Raw genomic sequence first — 20,670 nt, 5'->3', positions numbered from 1 at the left:
CTGACATGAATCAAATATGGGTCATGAAAATCATCGTATTTTACACATTTAATAACAGCCTTAAAACATCCAGCAGACCCGTTAGTTAGAGCAGCAGAATGACATTACATACATTAGCATGAAATAATACTAAAACTACATTCTGCAAAAATAAAAACAGATTTCCTTTCGCTGCATCCCAGGCATATTTAAAAAAAAACATTTAATAGGAGAAAGTATTCTGGCTGTCATCGCAGGAAAAGTGTGAAAAAAATGTGTAATTAAGAAAATTTAAGTTAATGGATTGTGGCAACTTTGGTCTTATTTTACTAGTTTTGGCCATCACTTCTTATCTATTATAATAACAATGCACTGACTAAATGAGCTGTCAAGATCCACAAACATGGCAGCTTTTAACCTCATGTATTTAGCATTTGGTGGACAAACGTATTAATTAACGGTTTATAACAGATGTATGTGTTTATTGATGTATTTTATAACAACTAACTCCTCAATAAGTAACGGCTAATGTACAGATAATAACACAATATAGTACAATAGAGGTATAATAATATCAAATATGCGTTCATAGGAAAGATTATAATTGTTGACTGTACATTAATATACAGTAAACAACTATCCTTACATCATTTGTTGTTGTTTTTTTGCTTTTTTGGGGGGGGACAGATTTCTGTGATAGGGTCCCCACACAGGATCAGGTCTTAAAGCTGGGGTTGATAATATTGTAGAAACCAGCGAGAGAAAGCTCAGTTTTGTAATATCCAAGTAAAACATCCCTCCATCCTGGACTCAGAGCCACTCCTCTAAAACACATGAACACGCTCTCACTACACCGACTCCATCTGCCCTGTAGCTCTTGCTGGTCAATACTGAGGTGTGTTAGTTAGTTTGCTACGTTCAATGAGCCCTTTTAGCTTTTTTTGTGTGATAAATAAACAGCTCTGTTTAATGCACAAAAAAGCCATCACAAACGTACCTTAGTCCAAAAAGGCTCTGCCACAGTTACTGCTCTCTGCTGTGGCTGTGTGCTCTGCGCTAACATTACTGGGTTAGCCGCTAAATGAAGCTGTTGTTGCCACAGCGGCTCTGTTCTTTGGCTCAGGGGCTGTGTGTTTTGTGCTAACTGGGTTACTGCTGGACAACAGCAGTAACCCAGTAACCCTGTGAGCACAGAGCATTGTTGCCATCATTAACTGTACCCAACTCCCTCATGTCTCATTCATGTAGAAGGACACCTAACATTATCATTTTGACATTATAACATGTCTGTTCTTTGTACTCACCGCCGTCAAGCTAGAATGTTAGCTTCGGGAAGTTTTGGCTGCACATTGTCTTTTATTCCTTTGCGACTAGCCTGCTTAGCTTTAGCAATTTTTCCAAGCTGAGCCAAAGAGAAACGTCTCTGGTCAAGTCTAGTGTGCAGGCAGAGTGCATGCAGGTAGGCAGGTACTAGGCAGACAAGCAGGTAGGCTGTCCAGTCATTTCATCCAATATAATGAAATGAGCCAACGGCCTTATTAGAGGCCTGCGACAGCCACAGGCACCAGACCTGTGTAACTGATAGCTATCAGGATGTGAAGATTTCCCGACCCTAAATCCCAGCTTTAAAATCCAGTTTTCCTTGTGCTTGTGCTGTCACAAAGTCATTGTCAAAGAGACGACCCGAGGGCCCTTGAGGCCCCTGACTGCATGGGATTCACAGGAGGTTATCCAGTTTACCTGGTTATTATTCCTGCTTTGATCTCAGCGATTACTTTGGCGAGTTCAGCGCTATCACAATCTATAGAAATTATGGCCACAGCTGCAAAATGAAGACCTAAATTGTAATGAACTCAAATTATTTGTGAAAAACAAACATACTGCTCTTTACAGAGAGAACACACACACACATATTTTCAGACATTTGAAATGAAGAGTGAGCTGCTGTATGAGTCTTTGTCCTGCTCGCTGCCATCATCCTTTTGAGCCTCCAGAAGTTTATCAAGGAGGCTCGGCGATTCCTCCTCTACCCCTGGATCTTCATCCAGAGCCTGGCCTTGTGGTCCAGGGTCCAGCTGGTGGTCTGAACGCTCCGGGAGGTCCAGTATCTGTGGCTGAGGATCTACTCCCTGGGCCTCCAGCTGAGGAATCATGGTGGTCAAAGACATGGACAATGGCATGTGGACCAGAGGTGACCCGGGCAGGGCTGCAGAGCCGGGGGCAAACTGGACCCCTGGGCTTGGCATGGTAGATATGGTGGTGAGGGGCTGGGCCCAGGGGAGGTAGGTCAGCCCTGAGTCTGGGAGCTCCATCTGAGGGATGGAGGCTGGTGTGGGGGCCACAGGTATGGTCTGAAATAACAACAAATATGAAATATGTTGTTGACATGGTTTCTGCCTACACAATGCAAGCAACAAACTTATCAGGAGTTCAGTTATAGGTCCAGCAGGGAAACTATGGCTGATGTGGTGAGGAAGAAGGAGCTTTTCTCTAAAATGATTTTCCCTGGACATACACTCTCAACAAGACTTTTCAGGACAAGCCTGGTCTGGTAAAAGTCTACTCACCCCAAAGTTTGTGAGCAGCGGTGCATGCGTGTAGGTCAGCATGGTGTAGCTGGGACACAGAGTCTGCATGTACACATCAGCAGTGAGGGTGGGGGTGGCTGAGTAGGCCAGAGTCTGAGCTGGACGGTCCTGCTGGTTGTAGTCACATGAAGACCAGGGTGTCACAGCATGCTGCAGGCCAGCGCTGGTTGCAGGGGCTGCAGCTTTCCATCCCACACACTGCAGCCCTCCATCACTGACTGCAGTCGACGACTCGGGTGGGGAGCCACCGGCGACATCAGAGCCGAAGATGCCTTAATTTCACAGAGACAGGCAGAGACACATGCTTACTTACAGGAATCAATCTGGGAAACATGTCTGGTAACTGTCATATGTCAGGAATGAACAAGTACCTTGTGCGTATGATGACTGGTTGTTATGTGCGACCACATCCTGAAACAAAACACAAAGCAACAATCAAAAAAGTGAGTTGAGCATGTCAGTAATTTGCAGTGGAACCATATGCTGCAGTAATGTTGATATATAAATATGTGGTATTTACACTTGTACTGATCAAGTCCAGGTGTGAGCAGCAGCTGAGCGTGTGTGTGTGTGTGTGTACTAGTCAGTGTTTTAACATACAGGTATGGTCTTGAACAGGTCTTGTGCCCAATCAGCCTTTTCAAATTGATTTGTGTGTGACTGAATCAGGATATTGTAAGGTTTTTTAAATCTGAAAAAAAGAATTACACAAAATTCAAATACAAGAAAACTTGATCGGTCTTTAAAAGTCAGTTGTTTGTTATGCTGTCTTCTTTGTCTTGGGGCAGAGCTGGTTTAAATGGTCTGACTCATGAATTGATTGCTATTCGTGACAGCCTACATTTATGTTTCAGTGGAAATGGATCTCCTTAATTACACATCTGTGATCCACAAAATTTGATGTTAGATCAACACACAAGTGTCTCCCACAAACCACAATTTGCCGGACCCTCAAAGCTGCAAGTTAATAATTGATCAGATTGCGTAAGTGGATATCATGTTCCCAGAAGGCACAATGGACACACTTGTCTTACAGCAGCAGGAGTTGTTCAAAGACAGAGGGTGGAGTCCGGCTGCACCCATGGAAGTAGATAAGAACGACTATTATTACATTTAAAGAAAACAGTGTATAAAAGTTATATCAAGTTCAAGATTAAACTCTCAAAGCCTCTTAAAGGACAGGTTCACAAGGCCATCTTAACACAATGCTCATTTAGTTGTTTCTCTTGTTTCTTCAGTGCTTCCTGCGAGGTGGAGTCCATTCTTAAAAAGGAACAGTTCACCCAAGAAATGAAGTGTTGTAGTTCACAAATCTCTCTGGAGCTTCACAGCCAAACAGTGTTGCAGCATTCTACTGCTCAACTGAGGGGACGTGATACATTCTTTTCAAATCAGTTCGGGATATTCACACTTTTACTTATGTAAATGTACATATTAGCAAAACGTAGTTAACGTATCAAAAGGAACTCATTATGTAGAATAGCCCCTTCCATTATTCAGGCTTTGTCACCAACTAATGCATATGAGAGCGTGTTGTAGTTTATCAATGTAGAGCCAATTTTAGATTTCTATACTACTGTGATCTCTGCAGTTTGTACAACTCTTAATCTGCAGAGTGATACAGTAAGTACCTAATGCAATATTTCCATCTGAAATGTAGTGGAGTAGAAGCAGAAAGTAGCATAAAATGGAAAATACGCAAGTAAAGTACACATTTCACCAATGTTCAGTGCACAGCACCACATGCTTCTACATCTGTATGCACATGTGAAGACGTGTGTTTGCTCTGTGGCTCTTATAACGGTGAGTGTGTAATACAGTAGAGACTCTGTAATGAGAAGAGAGTAAGAGGGAATGAGGGAGGCAGCAGGGACATTACTGACAGCTGGTGTCAGTGTTGCGTGACATGAACAGCAGTGAAAGACTGCATCCCACTGCCTGCAGTCAGCCAGCAGGGCATGTGCTGTCAGATACCTGAGGCTCTGAGGAGCTGGTTAGTGTTACAGCTTTGACAGCAGGTGGAGAGTTACTGCGCTCCATCATTTCACCGAGACATTATCTTTTTTTAAGAGCTGAGGGTGTTAGGACTTGAAATATAAGTAAGTATGGAGAGTGAAAGAACTCTGGGACAGAAATGGTTGCAGCTGTACACTAGTTCAGGAGCCGTTCCTTGCTGTACCCAGCCGGAGGCTGGGGCTAGATCCAGTTTTGATAACATCAATAAACATCATACCAATTGTTTTAAAGTTGGTGCTGAGTCCTGGGTGTGTTGATTAACTGAGTGCACTTCCTCATGGCTCTGTGTCAAATACAAATATCTCAAACCAAAGCTCTCTGTTTGAACAATGATCCTGCTGCCTTCACATCAGGCTCAGTAGATCAACAAACTGAAGTCTTCCTTCTGATTCTAAGAGGGAAACTGTCAGACAGTAAAGGGACAGTTCACCCGCGAGAGTCACTTGTGTTGTTTTAACTTACATAGGGAAGTTTTGTCAGCTGCAGTTACATATGTAATGTAGGTACATTCGTAACGTAACATAAGTAACAGTTATTTAACCCAATCGATTATATTTTCCTAAACCTAATCTCCGTTGGAGAAGCTCCAGAAGCTACGGTGGCCCTCATGAACAACAAACTCATTTTCTGAAGATAGACTTTGATTACTTTGACTGCCTTTGGCTCACTCCCAGCCCTAAATATCTTAGTTAGTTATCACTCCATGTGTTGTCTCACTGTGACAGACAAGGAATAAACCTAATGCAACGTTACCACCAGCTCTCTGAGAGGCTACGGTGTGCTAACATTTAACATGATACAAGACAGCGTTTCTTTTCAGTGAAACTAATGTACTGCTAATAAACACTGCGCATTATGTAGGTTGTGTACCATTAACAGCAGGGGGAAATATATACTACAGTCAGTTTTAATCAGGGGTGAGGAGCTATATGTTTCAGTACTGAAGCTCACCTAAGACACACTCATGCATGTGTACACACAGATGACTAACCCTGGGATTATCTATTCATCAAGCTTAGTTTTCACCTGATCCTTTTCTTTAATAACAGGCTTCCATATGTATCACAGTGAACCTGGTGTAAAGCCTGGCAGACACTCCAGGAGTGGCTGACAACAGACAGCCTGACTGCAGCAGGTAGGTGCCTTCACACAGAGTGACTGACTGATGATACTGAGCGTGTTAAAGAAACGTGTTACAGGTCACATCATGTAACAAGTCGGGCATACAGAGCTGTTCAGCTTTGATGATGACAGGATGTAACCTTTGTTCAAACATGCCACACAACTAAGTAGATTCATCAGTTCATCACTTTAATATTTTAACATCCAGCCAGATTATACAAACTGAACACTTTCCTCACTTGGAGATAACCGGCAGCACTTCAGCCACGGTTGTAATCTTTAACGTTACTCTGAGCTGTCCAGCAGAAAGCAGGACACTTAGAGAGTCAGTCTGCAAACATTTCTCTGTCATCAGAGATTTCCATCTTGGAAATGCAACTCCAGTGTCTATTCTTGTTTTATGCTGTCGCTTGTCCCGATGTCGTTTAGCATCTAAGAGTTTTCACTTCTTCACGCTTCTGTGATTTTCTTGTACAAAATAAGTATGATCACCCACCCCTTATCAGATTGTGGTTTCAAACTTGGTTTCAAACTTCTCACAATACAAATAGTTTGGCAGGAAACGGCACTTCTTCGTCTTCAACCGGTGCAATTCTGGCAGCCACACACTACATTTAAAAATGCAAAAGGCCCTCCCTAGTACCAGGTTTGTCTGTTCTGGGTTACTGTAGAAACATGGCTGTGCAACATGGCGACGCACCCTGACGACCATCAGGGGTGAAAAGTACACAAGAGAAGTGAAATCGGCTCCTAGAAAATGGAGTACGCTGAGGTCAAAGAAGCCTTGAATGATATCCAATCTGAGTTTTAAAAGCATTTTTTGTAGTAACATCTTATAAATTCCATTGTGCAACCTATCAGAAAATAACTGGTACACTCATTATCACATGATGCTTCATGTTTTTCTCTCTTATCAAAGTTAATGAGTGTGTGTGTGTGTGTGTGTGTGTGTGTGTGTGTGTGTGTGTGTGTGTGGGTGTGTGTGTGTGTGTGTGTGTGTGTGTGTGTGTGTGTGTGTGTGTGTGTGTGTGTGATAAATAGCAAGAGGGAGGGCTATTTGGCAAGGCTGCAGCTTATTTTGCATAGGGCTATGTGCCCAGCCCTGGAGCCATGCAGGGAATGGCTGTAACTGTCATGGAAAAACACCTGGATTATATAAGGACAAAATCCCCCCTTCGCCCTGGGATACTGCTCGCATCCCGATGGCTCCACAGCTCTTGAATATGCCATCTATAATTTGTTGAATTATTAGGTTGGAAAAATTGCTACCCCCCCCGAGAACAATGTTGATCCATCCTGTTTCAGCTTCACTTTTAGAAACATTACAGAGAGCATCTGCAGGTTCAGCCACATGCGCCTGTTTTGATCTGTGTCCTAAAGCATAGGGATCATTTACTCTAGTCATCAACATGGCTGCTCTGATGAGTGTAGAATGTTGGCCCTCCTGAAAAATGGTGTCAAAATGCTCTCACAAATGCAGCATGTTATTTAGGTGTTATTCAGCTGTGCATTTAAGAGAAAACTGGCAAAACTGTTCACATGTTGCTGTGGAAACTATTCAAGGATTTAAAAGTAACTCTGCTCCTTTGCTCCTTTTCATATTCTTGCACAGACTCTACATTTTCACTATATTTTCAGTATCTGAAAAATTTCACAAAGTGCATGTTTGAAATGTTTTATTAGCCTGACAGCACATAATCCTGAGCAATCATTGCTCCATACTGTAACAGTAATTCCTCTGCTTCTTATTTGTTTAATGACTAATGGTGCTGTGATGAAGGCACAGGGAAGAATGTGGTTGCAGTGTTTGCACTTTGGAGAGTGATTTTCTTTGGAAAGGGTGGAGAGCCAATGTACACTGCCCAAACCTGAGGGAAAACTTTGTTCTGTTGTGTAGAAAATGTGTCAGAATGTAAATGCATTCATCAGAATAATTTAAATATGTTATGTTTTACACCTCACTTGACATGCCACAATTCTGCAAAACAAAATGTTTTAACCATCCAACATGCATGTTAATGTCACATATCATGGTGTCCTCACCACAGTAGGGGGCGCTGTCTTGGCGCTGTGCAGCTCCAGATTTCTCTTCCTCCTCAGCAGCTCTTTGACTGGGTCTCTGACACGAACACCCTGGTATGGTTTGGGTCTGGTTAGTGCTGATGGTGGCGCTAGAGAGGCCAGAAGCAGACAGAGAGAGACAGACACACGTGACTTGATTTCCCTTCAGCTGTCTCCAGTGGTCATGGATGGTGGATCGGTGGTCACTAAGGTGCATGTGCTCCGACTGTCAGTACTGACACTGAGAAGAGTTTAACTCATTGTGTTTATCGGTGTAATAGTATTATAAGATTTGACATGAGAAGAGTCAGATATTCAGAGTATACACATGTCTCACATTGCAGCACAGTAAGTATGTGACTGTATGTTTCATCATAATGAGTTAATATACAGTTACTTTATATCTCAATAAATGTACTAATTATCTGTCCACCACATTTTAAAACCCCAGCTGCTTCAGTTGTTTAGGAGAATGCTGCACCGCTCTTTTGCTGTGTATCAAATTGACCTCACTCATAGCTACCAGCCACCTAAACACACTGTTTTTTTATCCAGATCCATGCATTATCCCCTGAGAAATGAATAAAAATGTTGAAAATTCTACCCTATCTCATGATGTTAAAGGCAGTGACAAAACATTTCTGGATCTGTCCCTTTATTCTCCTCGTCTCCAAAAGTTAATGTGGTCTGTTCTGTGCCGAGACTCATCCTTCATACAAGTTTGGTGAAAATCTGTTTGGTAGTTTTTGTGTAATGTGGCTGACAAGCCAACCAACAACAAGAACAAACAGACACGGGTGAAAATATTTTAGGGGTGAGAAAGTAATTATATAAGATATAAAATGATGTCTACAACACTTGGAGTGTTCTTAACCTAGATGTTATTGAATTTTTTTAATGTTTAATGCATAAATTTGATATTTGATATACGTTTGCATCACTAGTCTCTATTCAAGGCATAAGCATCCTTGGTAGACTTTATGGTCGTGCATTTTACTGCCTAATCATGACTTTTCTTGAAAAGCATCATAATATTTTATTGCTTATTTTTTCCTTGTAGCAACTCTGCATGTGTTATAATTTTTTATGTATATAAGTAATGCATTATAGATATGAGCGAAAATTCTAAAATGGAAAAAAAAAAGTAATTTCTCTGAAGTTACCCCCAAATTACCACAACATGATATAATTATAATTGTGCATTTTTCAAATAAGCAGTGAATAAATAGCTGCTTCTTCCTTTAAGACATGTATTGATGGTGTGAATGTTGTAAGCAGACGTCATGCCATTTTAATTTCCAACTAGTCTCTGTCTAACTTCCCCTCAACTTCTGCCGGTCAATAAATTGAAGCACATTTTACATTCTCACCAATTTCTGTCACATCAGCGGGTTGGTCCAACTTTCCTGAAGTTCCATTTTCTTTATAGTTAGCCTAAAAAAAATGCTAATTACCGACAAATATAATTTCATAATCAGGAATCAAGTGAAAGAGTTTGACAGTGAAAAGAGGAGTCAGATTGTTGATTTGGTGAGAATGTAACTGGTGAGAATGATACCTCAGTTTACTGACGTGCAGATGTTAGACAGGAATGAGTCAGAAATCAGTTGGAGGTTATCTGGAAATGTATTAAATAAACCAACAGGTATCTATCAACTGCTTGCTGAAAATAGTATTATAATTATTAAATATTTCTGTGGTAATTTCAAAGACATTTAAGAAAACTTTTTTTTTTATTGAATATCTCACTGATGAACATGGGATGTCAGCGTCGTCTGGAGCCACACTGACAGGCACTTCAAGCTGAAAGGTCTCCCAATGCATCCATATTTTTACAGCCGACGACTTCCTGCAAGTCGAGGCATGAGGTGAAATCTGAGCTAACAGACAGGGCCTCTGCTGAAGAAACTCAAAGTAACAGTACTGTACACATGAAGTTGCAGAAAATGCCATCAGCCAGTACAGCCTGCGGCAACAGAGGCATTGAGGGTAATGGCATTTCTCCCCCACAGCAGCGCAGCAGCGTGCAGACTGACACCTGTCTGCAGGTGGAGGCTGATCTACGTACACAAAGGCTGCAGGTCGAGTTGATCATTGTTATTTTTCCAGGGAAGTCTTTGTGAAACCATGCTGTCTAAGGCTGCAGGGTTTATCATTAGTCTTTTATAGGAAGAATGAATCCTTCAATAACTTCTGGGTTTGATTGTTTTACTCTTCCTATATCTCACAACATTCTTTTATTGAGTTCTGTTTCTGCTGCTCTTCATTTGTGTTGTTTTTTCTTTCTTTTCTTCAAAGCACTTTGTAACCTTGTTTAGAAAAGTGCTGTATAAATAAAGTTTGTTATCATATTATATTGTATATTCCTCGTACATAAATTAAATCCCATGTCTAACCATCTGATGCCCGAGTGCAGGAGTCTGTATACAATGGACAGAATTTCTCTGGTCCCTGCCTCAGTGACTCAGTCATAAGGAAAACCTGTGTAGACATCTGAAAAAAAGGCTGAAAGAGGGAGTGAAATGACACCTCAGGCACTAATAAAATTATTCTGCACCGAGCCTCGTCTTCATTCTGGCTTCCACCTTCCTCCTCCTTCACTTTTTAAGGGGAGACATGTACACGTTACACATGCATCACGTTTGATTACAAGTGTTGAAATTGGCCAAGAGTTTCGCCCATTGTACATTGAATTGAACAAGGGGAAGTGAGTAGACACCTAAACAACACCTGTGTTTACGTGGCACAAGGACTATTTTAATTAATCTTGATTTATTATTTATTGGCTCAGACAGAAGAACGTTGCATACTTACCATAATATTTTGGAACTACAGACCATGGTTCTAGTTTTTATTAATGAAATACACTGTATTTGGAAAAAAATGTTTGTCTTTATTTGCTCATCTAAGCTATAATATATGTTTATATTGTGATATTTAAAGCAACACTAGGTAGTTTTTCAGCCTTAAAATAATGTTTCTAAACTCAGTTAAGTGGTAGAATAACGGTTAATAGGATGAATGGTGACATCTGTGTAGCCTGAGGGGAGTCGCGCCGGCAGCAACCGCACTGCGTAACTTCCCAGAGCGGGAACCTATCTGATGTAAAGGAGTCTAGTGCGACCTGCTTTACGGCATATTTGTCGGTGGATTTAGCCAGCAGCTACTTGGACTTTTCGTAAACCAACGCCATGGCCGAGCCAGCTAAATAAGCCAAGAAGGTATTGTCTGAGGAGGCAAAGAAAAGAAAAAGAGAAAGTGATAGAACACGAGCCGGACACGGATAAATATTGGACCAGCTTACACTATGTGGAGCGAGCTGAGAGAAGAAATGGGTTTCAAGACTGATGGCGACCTAGCCTTTATGCTACTAGATTTGTAAGTCATATATTAGGGGAGACCAGGGATGATAGTAACACTTTTTGTTTGAGCAAGTGTAACTCAGTGGTTGTTTGTGCTAGAGATCTCAAATTTTGACATGTGGTACCCATATTTGTCTGCTGTAAATGACATACACTTGGACTTCTACTACACCATCACAGATTATGTAAATTCATGTCAAATACAAAGAGGTATGTTGTTACAACCTACCCCAGTACCGGGGTGAATTGTAACACTACTTGAGGATGGATGTAACAATTAAATTATTATGCTTAAAAAAGGTCCACACTTAAAATGTATGCAAGCACTTTAATGAATAATAAAGAAGGAACCATAAACTTGTCAGAATACAAAAATAATGATAAAAAAATAAGTAAAAAGTATAAGTTAAACACAATAAAAATAAATACAATAAAATAAATAAATATATATATAACATAAAATAAAGAAAATAAAGAATAATAAAGTATAAACTGGTGTGTGTTGTGTGTGTGTTTTGTAGCCTGAAACAGGTTAATGTGAAAAAGTATTTGAACACTTGGAGATCTGTGGAACAAACCACTTTTGAACAGTGTGGTGCAAAGCTGCACTAAATACTTAGAAAATACAACATAAGGGGAAGGTTGTTACAACCCTCCCCATGCCAGGCAGCCATTAAAAAGCTAACCATTTTTAGCATTTAGCTTCAAACCTAGCACTAATGCAACACATCAAATTAAACTAGAGAAACTACTACTTGATCTTATGTAAGTGAAACAACTGTATCTACAACACAATGGACACTATGCAAAAAATATTTGTGATGGACATTTTTACTTCCTTACCTGAAAAATCGTTTTTTGGCTCCAGAACAGACAGTTTTCAACTCAGAGGCATGAGGCTTCACCAGTGAGCTCAATTTGTAAGTGGGCATGGACTGTATTGATGACATCACCACAGCTCGTTTCTGATTGGTCAAACTGAGAGTGTTACAACTATCCCTTTGTTACAACCATCCCCGGTCTCCCCTACATATATACATATTTATTATCTTACCGACTTTTACTTTGAGTTGATTTGTTGTTATGTGGTGTTCATTGGAGCACTATTTGTCCACAGTTTATAACCGTAATAAAGCCGGGAGATAAGCTAATGCTGTCCGTTTTGATAGCTTGCTCGTTTTCATGTAGTGACTGTAAACAATGAGTAACTTATTAAAACACTATGAACGTCTTGTCTTGAAAAGTTGCGGATTCCTTAGTTCATGCAGATAATCAACGTAATTGTTGAACAGTGTGGTCGGGAGGTAACGTTAGTATGCTACTTACTGTTGTCATACCGAGTTGGTTGTAGTTATCACGCCGAACACAACGTCACAACTTGCGATTGTATTTAGTAACTCCCGAAAACATAGTTATATTTTCAGACTTTACTAAACACATTCACGCCCAAGCGTCGTGTTTTGGAAGTAACTTAGTCGGTGCAATCACTATAACCAACTCGGTATGAGAATAATTCTAGCATGCTATTGTGCTGTGCAGCCTATATGCTACCAAACTACCAACTGCTATCTCTGAATCTAGCTTGTTGTTGGCACTCCAGTGAGGTTTTTTCAGACAATTTCATGATTCGCCGGCTTCATCAACAAATTCACGTGTATTCATTTTCCCCAGGGATGCTCGTACACCAACAGTATTTACGACACTAGTAACAGATAATTGCGCTTCTCAACCAGCTGGGGGTAGTAATGAGTCCAAACTAACTAGTGTTGCTTTAAGTCGATAGAGAGGCAAACCCCTCCTCTTCTGGCAGACCACCATGGGACCTTATTTCAGAAACATTATGTCTGTTATTGAATGGAGAGAGACAAAGGGGAACACTTTTGGGGAAATGTCCAGAAAATTTCTCAAGGAATCAGGCATATATGTCCAATTTCAATAAAAAATTCTACGTTATACAACCCTGATTCTGAAGAAAGAAAAAGAAAAAAAAAAAAAGCTGGGACGCTGCATAAAACATTAATGAAATAGAAAGTGATAAACTTTGACTTTCACTGTGATTCATGGAACAATACAAACGGGATCAAAAACGTAATTGTTTCTTGCCACTGTCTATTGTACGCTTTTTTTCCACAGGATGGAGCGAACAGGACTTTACTTCTCAATAAACTAACAAATTAACTATGATCAAGGTTTCTAAAGCCCCAAATGTACAATTACATGTTCTACTTTCAGTTTTGTTTTCTTCTGCTGTAAATGAACTTATCACATCTTTGCTGAGATCGAGTGAAACAGCTGCAGTCTTCTGGGGTCTTTCTGGCCATAAATCTATTAATAAGTACTGGAGGGTCATCAAATTAAGTAAAAATCTGTAGCATTTTTTTTTTTTGCAATCCACCCAAATGTTATTCCAGTATCTCACTAGTTTAAATTGCAAGGTCAGTTCTTTGTAGATTACTTGGTTAATACTAGTTCTGACATACAAATATTTTGCCCTCAGTCTTATTCAGAGTATCTTGATTCCAACATAAACATGTCACCTGAGTTTCTTAAAGGATAAAGAAACTGCACACTGCTGAAGGCCTTTTACTGTATATAACTCACGTAAAGCCGCATTGACAACAAGCCACTGTTGTGGGTTCTGACTTTAATTGCAGAGACTTGAGCAGTTCCTGTCTTCTCCGACATTGAAATGAAAATGATCCTCTTGTCTAATGTCACACACATCAATCCTGAAGTGACAAATTGCATAATAATAAAGGGTCAAAAGTTCAGTAGTTCAGTTCTCTGCTTACAAGCCATGTGCACGTATGAGCCCTGACAGTAATCCAGATTCCTATCTGCAACTGATTGATTTGCCTCTATTGGTCAGACAGGTTAATTGTTCCTCTCCAGACAAACAAAACGCTGTGTCGATGTGCCCTGTGTAGACAAGTCCATGATGCTTAACAGAAACACAGTAGGAAACACAGCTGACACTCTGCTAAGCCTCCAGCTACTATTGCCATGCCTTTACCCCTCTCTGTTCTCACAATAGTAGTACATTAATTGCTCAGAATACTTGTAACATTTATAAAACAATTGATTGCAGACCAGTAAGTGTATGAAATGAGTCTCCACTTCCTCCCACTGTACAAAAGTGAAGCTAAAATATCCTTGATACTGGCAGTGCCATCTTACACTGGTGATGTCATGTGGAGCCAGAGTCTGTGCTCATACAGGAAGGCTACATCCAGCAACAAGCTGGGTTGTTTCGGCTAAAGTGTAAACTTTCCGAAACTCAAGAACTGACATGACTGCTTACTTTGATATAGCAGCATGCAGCACCAGCTGGAGAAATTCTAAAACTATGTTGTGAACAGGGTTCACAAATGTAGGTGGTTAATAAAATGCTTGTACAACTGTAGGTAGAGTAAAGTGAAGCAGAAATTAGTCCTTAAAGCTGAAAATAAGTTAGCCAAAGTCAATGAGTTGATGAAGGTTCTCAGTCATCCAGGTCATGGTAATTCTAAGTGCTGTATCATAGTCAACTGGACTTGTTTCAGTTTCTTGAAGAAGTTTCGCACGTAAAAATATCATAAAAGCAGCGTTCATCTGTGAAGATTATCTTACACTATTGTGAAGTATGAGGACAACACCACCATCATCACACTGCTCAACATCAGCAAAACCAATGAGCTGATTGTTGATTTTAGAAAAAAGGAGGCAAAGACACACCTCCCTGTCTACATCAGTGGGGCTACGGTGGAGAAGGTGAACAGTTTTAGGTCCCTTGGAATCAACATCACTGAGAACCTATCTTGGGTTAGGGTTAGGGTCATAACACATCCCCACCCTGGTTAAAAAATCACAGAAAAGGCTTTACTTCCTACAGAAACTTAGGAAGGCTACATTCAACTTTTGCAGAGGAGAAACAGAAAGCATCCTGACTGGAAACATCACAAACTGGCATGGTTCATCACGGCCCAGGACAGGAAGGCTCTACAGGGGGTGATTAAAACCACCAGAACATCACTGGTACCATCTACAGAGCATCAGTGACATCAGTGAAGTGAGATGTCTGCACAGAGCCCAAAGATACTAAAAGACAACACCCACCCAGCCCCAGTCTGTTCACCCTGCTGCCATCTGACAACACATACAGAAGTATCTGCTGCTGAACTGACCTAGTAACCTTGAACAAAACATTTAGGTATCATTAACTTGTTATTTTCTGCATAATCTAAAATCCAGAGCAACATTTTTAATGTGATCAAATACTGACTAACTGTAGAGGTACTGTACAGAGGGGCTGGCATGCCGTCTTAGACATGGCCGTTGAAAAGATATGAGAGCAACTGTAGTGTTGCAGGAGGTCGGGAAGAGAAGTTGTCATACAGCCAACAGTAACAAGGTTTCCAGGCAAAGGACTGCAGGAGTGTGAGGAGTGCTTATTACGGTTAGTGATTTACAACAGCAAGGGTGGAGCCGTGGTGCCTTTAAATTGAATCAGTTTATGAGTCCTCATTTGAAATAAAGACTTCTGCGTAGCTGCTGACAAGCAACTCTATTTCATTCATCAGGTAACCCAGATGGAGCGTGGGGCTGAGAAAATGTATCAAAACTAAAGATGACTTTTTTTTATCACAGATCCATCCAACTCTGGAATTTATTACCCACATTACAAAGAAAGTGTGTTACAAAGACTGTGCTGGAAATATTGGATATAATATTTGTTTATATCTATTTTAAAGGTCTCTTATTGTGAAATACTTTGCCTGATATGCAGGAGGCCTTCTGCCAAAAACACATATCTTTGAACCAAAACTGAACGGGAGATGTTGCTGTCTTTTATTTCTTTCTGTTTAAACAATCACACATGAACACACACACACGACAAACACTGTGGCACATGCACAACCTCAACCAACAAAAAAGAGGAAGCCCCACAGCTGTGCTGTAGTTTACTGCGGAGGAGCCCGCCACCGTTTGCATATCAAGATATGAAGCCCAATAGCAAAACACGGCCAACTTCCAAATGACCACCTTCCTCTTTCCAAAAGCATCTGACACAACAGCTTACTACATACTATTCTCTTGTTCCGTTCAAAGTTTTCCAAAACTTGAATTTCTTAGTCAGTTTTCATCCACCAGTGTGGGTTTTACATTTTTAATTAGCAGACAGCCATATTAATTATGATTATGAAAAAAATATGATTATGAAAAAAATAATTACAGTTGGTCCAAAACATACAATTGGAAAATTCAAACAAGTTCAGTTAAATCAAACTGTCTCTCCCAACAACACCCCTGATTTATAATATTCAACCAGATTATTATTCTAAATTGAAATGGCTAAAAAAGAGCAATTACACTTCACAAAGTTTTTTATGTATTGCGAGGCTACTGTAGTGAATTGCATCACTGTATATTAAAAATGTATTTACACAAATTATGTTCATATTATTGTGATTACCTCCTCTAAACGACAAGACAATGCAATGCAGACAGCGTGGACTATTTGAACACTTCAGTATTTGTTGTCAGTTACACTTTCAAACAATTCAAGCACATAAAATATTTATAAGTAATACAGGACAATGTGCATGAAATTAGGATTTTGAAATTAGGATAGCATCATGTAAATAAAATAGTAATTATGCATTGTACTTACATTTCTCCCAGTGCATACTGCTTATCTGGATTATATCATTTAGTAAAACTGAAGAAAATCAGTGTGGCCGGTTGAGTGACGGGCTTTATAACAACCTGAAGATGGCTCAGAACCCCCCTGGGATGTCCCAGCTTCTCTCACCACAAATCTCCCTCATGCGTCTAGTCTCAGTGTTGATGCTATTTAAGTTGAATCATAACTACAAGAGATAAAATGTTTCAGCAAAAAGGCCCAGTGATGCCAAAATGACACAGAAATAATTGTGAATGAACATTAAGAATGACATGTATCACCACAGACAAATAAAGGAAAATCTATTAAAACACCATTGATGCAAATAATGTGTGTCAGACATCTCAGCCCTCCTTCTCAAACACAGAATTTCAGTTAGTCTGAGAGTTTTAGATGTTAGACTTTGTGACTAATACCTCATTTCTATTGAGTGTACTCATAAATAACAGAATGCAATTTGGTACGTTAATTACTTTGGTACTTAAATCAGTAATTCATCACAATCTGTTTCAGTTTTAAAGAAATATATCAACAAGTTGGGAAGAAACAGAGATTTATAGTGATCTTCTCATCTAAAAGCAAATGTGCTTAAGTACAGAGCTGGGGTCAAGACATTAAGTCTGGATACAGGGGGAAACAGCTAGCCTGGCTCTGTCAAAAGTTAAAATTACCTATGGAAGAAAACATTCATTGAACACGCAGATGTTTTTTGGTTATCTGTTTGCAACAAGTGTTAATGATGCTCTCGCATCGTTTTACAACACTGACTGGATTTGATTTTTTTGGATTGGATTTTGGATTATTTCAGAAAATACAAACACAAGTTTATGCTACTGCGAAACAGCTTTGTTCAGCAGGATAATCAAATGAACTTTTATGATTTTTTAAGTGTTAATGCAATGACCAGAAGTAAAAAGCAAACATTTGGCTAAAAATAAACTATTTCTATAAAAGTATTATCTTAAAACTACAGATACTTACTGAACACTTTATCACCCCACCCCCCACCCATGGCGGTCACACCTCCTCTACATTAGTGCTCAACACCGGAACCCTCCAGGGCTGTGTGCTCAGCCCCCTCCTGTTCACACTATACACCCATGACTGCACTCCCAGACTTCAAGTGAACTCTATTGTGAAGTACAACGACACCACCATCACCGGCTGCTGTGACACTCCTCAATTCATCCTCCACACTCCACCATATAAAATACTTTTTTTTTTGTCTTTTTCTGTGATGTAGCTAAAAGGACTCAAACTCAATTTTGTTTTGCAACCCTGCTGCTGTTGTTAAAGGATAAATAAATGTGACCTTGAGGCTTGAACCTTGTTAGTGAGGTTAAAGGTGAAGTGGGGGAGGGGCATGGGGTAGTATGAGCCACAGGCAAGCTGGGGTGGACCTGTCAAATCTGTTAGAAAACATCAGCCAGGTCCCGGTGTCTGTCAAGCAGTGATCCTTCCTCCTCCTCTAACCTCGTGATTTTCCTCATGCCGGTCCAGACCTGCTTCACACCATCCTGCTGCAGCTGCTGTTCCAGTTTGTGCCTTTGTTTCCCCTGTTACCTTCCCTGAAAGCCTTTTATTTATGGTTAACAGGGCTTTCAGGTTGCAGGTAACCCAAGGTTTAGGGAAACACTGAATTTCTCTGCTGGGTACTTTATTATTGACACAGAATTTTATGTAATCAGTGCCTCAATCTGTAAGTCCTTTAATATCCTCCCCATAAGACTCACAGAAAACATCCCAGTCTGTTATTCCAGGCAGCACTGCCCACACTAAAACAAATGATTCCACTAGAGAATGATAAAGCACGTACAACTACTTAAAAACACTGTGTAAAGCACACAAACTACACCCAACTGCACAGAGCTGCACGTTCCACTGGCACCATGATAGAGAGTACTACAAGGTACAAGGTCAATTTATTGTCATTTGGAAATCACAAGTATTGTATTGTGTGTCCTTTGTGCTACATCTATTTTGGAAAAAGGACTTTTGACGATGAGTTGAGGAGTGAAGCTGCTCTGTAGTCTGGTGGTACAGCAGCAGATACTTCTGTATGTGTTGTCAGATGGCAGCAGGGTGAACAGACTGTGGCTGGGTGGGTGTTGTCTTTTAGTGTCTTTGGGTTCTGTGCAAACATCTCACTTCACTGATATCACTGATGCTTTGTAGATGGTACCAGTGATGTTCTGGTGGTTTTAATCACCCCCTGTAGAGCCTTCCTGTCCTGGACCATGATACAGGGTGGTTAAATGTGGGTACTGTAGAATGATTGAGCGTTGAATGTATGTTGTAACTCAGCTTTATTCACAGCCCATCCACATACGCACAACATACGGCAACTTGGGAGTCTCTCGGGCGCCGAACAGGTTCTGCCGTAAAGCAGCCTACTGCCGTAAAGTGTAACGCTGTAACATACTTAACTAGATTAGCGCCACCTACATGCATATGTGACAGGTACCACTACTACTAATAACTGCATCGCTGTCTCATGACTTCAATATCACCACAACTAAACTTCCTATCACACTGTACTACACTACACACTGCGAAAAACTGATCCATATGCAAGGTGTTAAGTTAGAGTTGGAATAGTTTAAAGACGGACCAGTGAGTGGATGAGTCTCTGTGTATGACAGGTCAAATTTTAATGTCATATACATTAACTAATTCCAGCCAACGGTGAGTTGTAATTTTGTTACTTTGTTACTGATAACAGTGATACAGAAGAGATGAACATGAACTATTTCATTTCTTGGGACTGTGAACTTTAAATTGAACTTCTAGTTGTGATCTCTGAAGGTGAATCAATTTAATCTGTGTGAACTGAAGGTTTGCTGTTCCCCTTGTCTTTGTGCTAATTCAGGCTACTTATGAACTGGCCTTTATGTGCTGCGCTTCACACAGACATGATCCTCTGATCTTATTCTGCTAACGAAATAGGCATATTAGAGAAATTTGCACTGTTTTGTAAAATTATTTTATATTTTCACTTCACGTGTCTTCTATCTATCTATCACCTGATTCATTCATCTTATTCACCAGGTGTTAGCAGTAGTTCTGGTTCTTTGAAGTAACCAGACTTCTCATGTTGCTTTCGGGTGCAGCAAAAAAAGATCCAGTAAAGAATATATTTACATATAAAAGAGCCTTAATGAATAAATGTCAAAAATGAGCCTTTCAGGGAAATTGACACTTAGACTCAAAATACAGAAGATAAGACATAAACAACTAAGACTGTTTGACATGCTGTAGTTCATGTTACCAATGTGTTGCTAATGTCAGTGTCACAAACTCAGGTCTGATCAGATGAGCTGATGCTCAAAAGAGAGAAATGAAATGAACTGCTAATATGAGTTAGGACTTGTTCTGGAAGTGCGTCGTACATAATTAGCACCATTTTGAAATCAATCCTGAATTTCTGTTCCCCAGAGGAGAACAGTGATATGAGCCCTAAGCCGGATCTGTCTGCCTGCCATGTGTGGCTGTGGCATTTAAAACAAGAGGGTCATACCAATGCTGACCTGTCGAGGCATGTGTGTAGCATAATCAGAACATCTTGCTAAGAGGCTTTAATTTGGCAAAATATCTCGGTAAGTCAACATCTTATCACCATTCACACGCGCGAAAGCACCTACTGCAGAGTCCAACAGTACTTTCTGCTCGGCTAATCAGAGGGCAGAAGAAAAGGGTTTTCTAAGGTAAATACATGTCAACATCCTCTCCCACTCCAGAGGTTATTAAGAGGAGGATCTGTTGCCCCGGTGCACTGGCCAAAGTACAGCTCTCTCAACTACCTCCAACACCTGCAGAGCTCTGCGGCCAGAGCAGGGAGACCTCGCTGAAGGTGATGTTGACTCAGTGTGCAGGTGTTTAG

The 20,670-nt window shown here is 40.4% G+C and overlaps 1 protein-coding gene across 1 annotated transcript; it reads right to left on the bottom strand.

Moving 5' to 3' along the window:
* Positions 1-68: 68 nt before the first annotated feature.
* On the bottom strand, positions 69-16,804 carry pou2af1 (POU class 2 homeobox associating factor 1). Its single transcript, XM_084350644.1, has 5 exons — positions 16,779-16,804; positions 7,749-7,876; positions 2,939-2,978; positions 2,547-2,839; positions 69-2,330 (listed from the first exon to the last, which is right to left on the bottom strand). The coding sequence occupies exons 1-5, from the start codon at positions 16,792-16,794 to the stop codon at positions 1,896-1,898; spliced, it is 912 nt and encodes a 303-aa protein (XP_084206770.1). The 5' UTR covers positions 16,795-16,804; the 3' UTR covers positions 69-1,895.
* Between the last annotated feature and the right edge of the window lie 3,866 nt (positions 16,805-20,670).

The sequence above is a fragment of the Pagrus pagrus genome (assembly GCF_965226575.1).
Source record: "Pagrus pagrus genome assembly, chromosome: 4".
Classification (NCBI taxonomy): domain Eukaryota; kingdom Metazoa; phylum Chordata; class Actinopteri; order Spariformes; family Sparidae; genus Pagrus; species Pagrus pagrus.
This window is presented reverse-complemented; position numbering and strand designations above follow the sequence as displayed.

Coding starts and splice junctions, on each gene's coding strand:
- pou2af1 (XM_084350644.1), bottom strand. Junction 2,979..7,748: donor AGACAGCGCCCCCTACTGTG/GTGAGGACACCA, acceptor GTTTTGTTTCAG/GATGTGGTCGCACATAACAA. Junction 2,331..2,546: donor CGCTGCTCACAAACTTTGGG/GTGAGTAGACTT, acceptor TTGTTATTTCAG/ACCATACCTGTGGCCCCCAC.